Source organism: Lipotes vexillifer, unplaced genomic scaffold (assembly GCF_000442215.2).
Source record: "Lipotes vexillifer unplaced genomic scaffold, Lipotes_vexillifer_v1.1 scaffold2079, whole genome shotgun sequence".
Taxonomy (NCBI): domain Eukaryota; kingdom Metazoa; phylum Chordata; class Mammalia; order Artiodactyla; family Lipotidae; genus Lipotes; species Lipotes vexillifer.
In genome coordinates this window covers 175,551-181,272 of record NW_006770328.1, presented here as the reverse complement: position 1 = coordinate 181,272, position 5,722 = coordinate 175,551, and the positions used below count along the sequence as shown (strand labels likewise).

The 5,722-nt window shown below is 40.5% G+C and overlaps 1 protein-coding gene across 1 annotated transcript in view; it reads right to left on the bottom strand.

Moving 5' to 3' along the window:
• Positions 1-1,059: 1,059 nt before the first annotated feature.
• The window catches only part of MRPL46 (mitochondrial ribosomal protein L46), a 10,979-nt gene continuing 6,316 nt past the window's right edge, over positions 1,060-5,722 (bottom strand). The window contains exon 4 of the mRNA XM_007446069.1: positions 1,060-1,310. Within this exon, the coding sequence (XP_007446131.1) occupies positions 1,060-1,310 (251 nt within the window). The remainder of the gene's footprint in view (positions 1,311-5,722) is intronic.

The window sequence follows — 5,722 nt, the reverse complement described above, 5'->3', positions numbered from 1 at the left end:
GCCACAAGTCCAAGTGGTCACTTGTGCTTCTGACCAACTGGTTATAAATCAGAGGTTCCAAGGACTCCCTCTTGTGTGCAATTAATTTGCTAGAGGCCAGACTGTTTAACCCAGAAGGCCTCTGAGAGGAAACCAGGAAGTTTGATAGGATCCAGGACTGCAGTCTTGCTACTGGAACCACTATTCTGGGCAGAAAGAAGCATGCCTGAGACCCTCCCTCCCTTCCCCTCATTTTAGCAAATGCTCACTGAGTGCTCTCCATTGTGCCAGGCACTGGGCCCAGCGGTGACCCAAGCAACCTGGTGAGGGGTCAAGAGCCCCGACCCAGAGGCAAGGGATCAGCAGTCTCCTCCTGCACTATCAGTGACCTGCAGTAAGACTCTCAACCAATCACACCTGGCCACGATACCCACCCACCTTTTCTAAAATGGGAGATAACAGGCTGACCCTGCTTATTTCACATGACTGTTTCAAAACATGTAAGAAGTGATTATATTCTGTTTAAATATAAAATGCTTTAAAAAAAAAGAATGAATGAAAATAGGAAGGGAGACAAGGAGGGAGGAAGGGAAAGGGAAGGGAAGGGAAGGAAAGCAAAGCAAAGCAAACAAGGAAGGAATCATTTCCTAGGCTAGACTGATACATTCTCATATCAAGTAGAAAGGGAGAGAAATACAAAACAGAAAATGGAAACTACATAGCAGTAGTTTTTTTTTTTTCAGGGGCCTAGAAGCTTTCACAGAACTCAAGTCTTTTTAGAAGGTTGATTCACTTCCTTCCATTCTTTCTTCCTGGGTCCATGAAGCCAGTTGATTCACTACAAAGTAATACAATCCTACTCAATTATGAGCATGGGAAAAAAAGGGAAAGGCACCCTAAAAGACAGTTCTCTCTTGACAGAAAGAAGCCAGTAGTCCTCAAAGAACAAATCAACAGAGACCCACACAATGATAAACTTGTTTATTTCTCAGAATTTAGTTTGCTGCTTGATATTCCCTACAGAGAAGAGGCAACCCAACGTCCTGAGGCCCGATTGCAGACCTGTCTGGGCATTGTCCATCAGAGGTCCAAGAGAAACCTCCTAACCTGGGCCAGGTATTTTGGTTTCAAATAGTCACCCAGCTCCTCCTTACTGACCCACACATGATGGCCCTTCTTCCCAGCCTCGAAAAAGTCTCCAGTTAGCAGCAGTGCTTTGAAGAAGAATATTTTGGCCCCGAGGCTGCTCTCTGTCCGCATTGCCTGGGGGAACTTGAACTTGTAGTGGCCACAGGGTGCATTTCCCAGGAACTTGGCTTCCATGTTGTTCTCTGAGAAGAGGGGGAACAGAATCGGAAGATGAGGATACACCCACCTGTTTACTATGGCGCCCGAAATCATTGGGGGTCTCTGTGAGAGCCACTTCCAGCCTGAGGTAAAAGCAATCCCTGAGAGTGAGAACTAGGGTCATTCCTGAAGACGCTTGTCTCCTCTCAATCCAAAGGTTCCTGGCCCATAGGCTCCAGATTCACTGAGTCCATTCCTCGTGCCAAGCTACTGCTCTCAGACTGAAGTCAGCAATGCAGCCCAAATATCACTACCTGGGAGTCAGAGCACCGAGCTTCTAGACTCAGCCCTGTCACCATCTGTTGATGAAGGACCAAGACACTTGGTATCTGTAAAGCAAAGTTCGTCAGGCTTTTTTTTTTTTTAACATCTTTATTGGAGTATAATTGCTTTACAATGGTGTGTTAGTTTCTGCTTTACAACAAAATGAGTCAGTTATATATATACATATGTTCCCATATCTCTTCCCTCTTGCGTCTCCCTCCCTCCCACCCTCCCTATCCCACCCCTCCAGGCGGTCATGAAGCACCAAGCTGATCTCCCTGTGCTATGTGGCTGCTTCCCACTAGCTATCTACCTTACGTTTGGTAGTGTATATATGTCCATGCCTCTCTCTCGTCAGGCTTTTAAACGCAATGTCATGTGTAAAGTATAAAAAGGACCCAATCTGACTGCTGCAGGGTGAAAACCAAGGGTAAAAGGAAAAGACAGATGGACAGACAACATCTGCAATCTACAACAATGGGTTAATAACCCCAACCCAGCATTTCAAAGGATGGGAAAATGATGGATTAATTACTAAATGGCATTGGGAGAATGGGTTAGCTAAAAGGAAAAAATAAAGCTGGATCCTAACCTCACTCCTCACATCAAAATTGACACCATATAGGTCAAAGATTTAACAGTAAGTTAAAATTTTCATAAATGGTTTGTTCATTCTGGATTGATGGTTTCATAGAAGTTTAATATTTTCTGAATTTTTCTGTATTTAAAATTTTTTCACAAAGAAAAAAGAAACCATAAGAGTACCATAAAAAAAAAAGTGAGATATTTTCTGTATCATTTTTGAGAGGGGAATTCCTAACCAAGACACAAAATTCAAAAATCCAAAACAGAAAAAACATTTATCTACATAAAAATTAAAATCTTTCTACAAGGAAAAACGAAGCATACAAAAGTCACAGACAAAATGACAAACTAGGAAAAATATTTTCAACACATTCAACAAAGGAATATCTTAAGGTATAAGTAGTACTTAGAAATCAATGAGGAAAAAAACAACTCTAAAAGAAAAATGAACCATGCATAAGAACAAGAAGTTCACATGAAAATAGTTATCAATGAACTATAAACTCATTAAAAGATGCTCAATCTTATTAATAATTCAAGAAATACAAATTTATTTTCTATTTGATGTGTAAAACACATCATTATTACTGAAGTTCAAAAACTTTGAGCTGCAACATTACTAATAATTAGAGAAATGCAAATCAAAACTACAATGAGGTATCACCTCACACAGGTTAGAATGCCCATCATGAAAAAATCTACAAACAATAAATGCCAGAGAGGGTGTGGAGAAAAGGGAAGCCTCTTGCACTGCTGGTGGGAATGTAAATTGATAGAGCCACTACGGAGAACAGTATGGAGGTTCCTTAAAAAACTAAAAACAGAATTACCATATGACCCAGCAATCCCACTACTGGGCATATACCCAGAGAAAACCACAATTCAAAAAGACACATGTACCCCAATGTTCAATGCAGCACTATTTATAATAGCCAGGTCATGGAAGCAACCTAAATGTCCACTGACAGGTGAATGGATAAAGAAGATGTGGTACATATATACAATGGAATATCACTCAGCCATTAAAAGGAACGAAATTGGGTCATTTGTACAGACGGGGATGGACCTAGAGACTGTCATACAGAGTGAAATAAGCCAGAAAGAGAAAAACAAATATCATATATTAACACATATATGTGGAATCTAGAAAAATGGTACAGACGAACCAGTTTGCAAGGCAGAGATAGAGACACAGATGTAGAGAACAGACATATGGACACCAAGGGGAGAAAGGAGGAGTGGGATGTATTGGGAGATTGGGACTGACATATATATACACTAATATGTATAAAATAGACAACTAATGAGAATCTGCTGTGTAGCACAGGGAACTCCAATTCGCTGTACAGCAGAAACTAACACAACATTGTAAAACAATTATACCCCAATAAAAAAAAATAAGTAAATTAATTTAATTTAAAAAAAATCTTTGAGCTGTACACTGCTTGTCAAGGATAAGGGAAAACTGGAATCTCTCAAACATACTGTGGGAGTGTAATTAGTACAAGTGCTATATTTGGCGAGAGATACCAATTTTAATTATACAAATCCTTTGATTTAGCAACTCTGCTTCTAGAATTCATCCTCCTGGATATAGTTATTTGCCCATGTGAGCACAGAGGAGTGTACACAGATGTTCACTGCAGCTTTGCTTGTAAAAGCAATACACTGGTTAAACAAACTGCAGTACATACATATATGAAATATTACACTGGCGTTGAAAGTGTAAGATATGTCTTCACCTGCTAATATAGAGATATGCTTAAAAGCTGTGTATAAGAAGAAAAAGGAGGGGCTTCCCTGGTGGCGCAGTGGTTGAGAGTCCGCCTGCCAATGCAGGGGACACGGGTTCGTGCCCCGGTCCGGGAAGATCCCACATGCCGCGGAGCAGCTGACCCCGTGAGCCATGGCCGCTGAGCCTGTGCATCTGGAGCCTGTGCTCCGCAACGGGAGAGGCCACAACAGTGAGAGGCCCACGTACCAAAAAAAAAAAAAAAAAAAAAAAAAAAAAAAAGAAGAGAAAGGAAGGTATGTAACCATGTATATCCCACTGTGTGGAAAAAAGGAACAGATAAAATATGTATGTGCTTGCAGTTTCTAAAAGGATACACAAAGTGTTCATGGTGATTGCCTCTAAGATGGGAAAATTACTTATTACTTCTTATAGTACTACATTTACCAGACACTGATAGTTTTTCACCATATACAATGAATTGCTTTTCTCAATATTACAAACAATAACAACAGCATCAGCATTAGATGAGGAATTCATGTATGATGTGAAATCACCTACGATACAAAATGTCAGCAGTGGGGATCTGTGGGTGGTGGAATAATACTGGCATGTTTCTTTATACTTTTCTGTATTTTCCACTTAATTCAATGAATACATATTACTCTTCTATAATCTGGGGAAATGGATTAAATGTAATTAAATCAAAAAGAAAAAAAACAGTTCATTACAAACATGAGCAAAGAATCTGAACAGGCAGTTCACAGAAGAAATACAAATAGCCATATGAAACATATGAATATATGAAAAGATGATCAATTAGCAATCAGGAAACTGCTAATACAAAAGAGATCATTTTTTTTACTCATTGGACAGGCAAAAATTTTAGAGGGAGACTATTTCACATGTTGGTGAGGTCTAGACAAACAGGCACTCCCATACCCCACTCCTGAAAATGTCACATGCTGTGTACATTCTGAAGGACACTTGGGTAGCACCTATCAAAAACATAAATGTGTCCATCCTTGACCATTAATTCCACCTCTAGGAATTCCATCTTGCAGAACTACTCGGGAAGTTCACCAAAGGGGAGGAAAAGAATAGACTATGACTGTTTTATATTTATACTTTTACACTGCTTGAGCTTTTCTTTGCCATTTTAATTATTTTATTTACGATTTTAATGAATTTGAAATAAATCAACATATTTTATATGCACCTATAAAATACTAATATATCCTTTCACACTTATTTATGGCAACGGGAATGTTCAAAGGAGGAAAGCGTGGTGCCAAGGGGAGCCCCTTTACACGTGGTGCACAGCAGGTGGAGCTGAGCACCAGTTGTGAACATGAACGACTGACCGAGGGAAGCTAAACATCTGAGTCCAATGATCCTGGCAAGAAACCCAGCTGCCAACTCTTGTGTGATGGCTAAGGAAACCGAGAACGCAGCAAAAGCCCCTCCCATTCCATTCTGTCTTGCTCCCTCTCCTGCAGGCCACACAGGTCACTCTCAGGAAAGGACCAAGGGGGTGCACACTGGCTGCTGACATTTCATTAGCAGGTACCTACACTGGTGGCAGAGCCAGAAAAGTGGCTGTGCACCTATACAACCGGATCATTTACTCAATGAACATTCAGCAAGTACCTACTATGTGCCAGATACTTTGCTGAGAGTTGGGATGACTGAGAGGGATAGACAGTATCCATATTTTCAAGGGAGTCAGAATTCTGGCTGGGGAGGGACAACGTGTTAATAAACAATTAAATGGCAATGGAATACATGAAGAGCGGCTTCTTCACTACGCCAAAA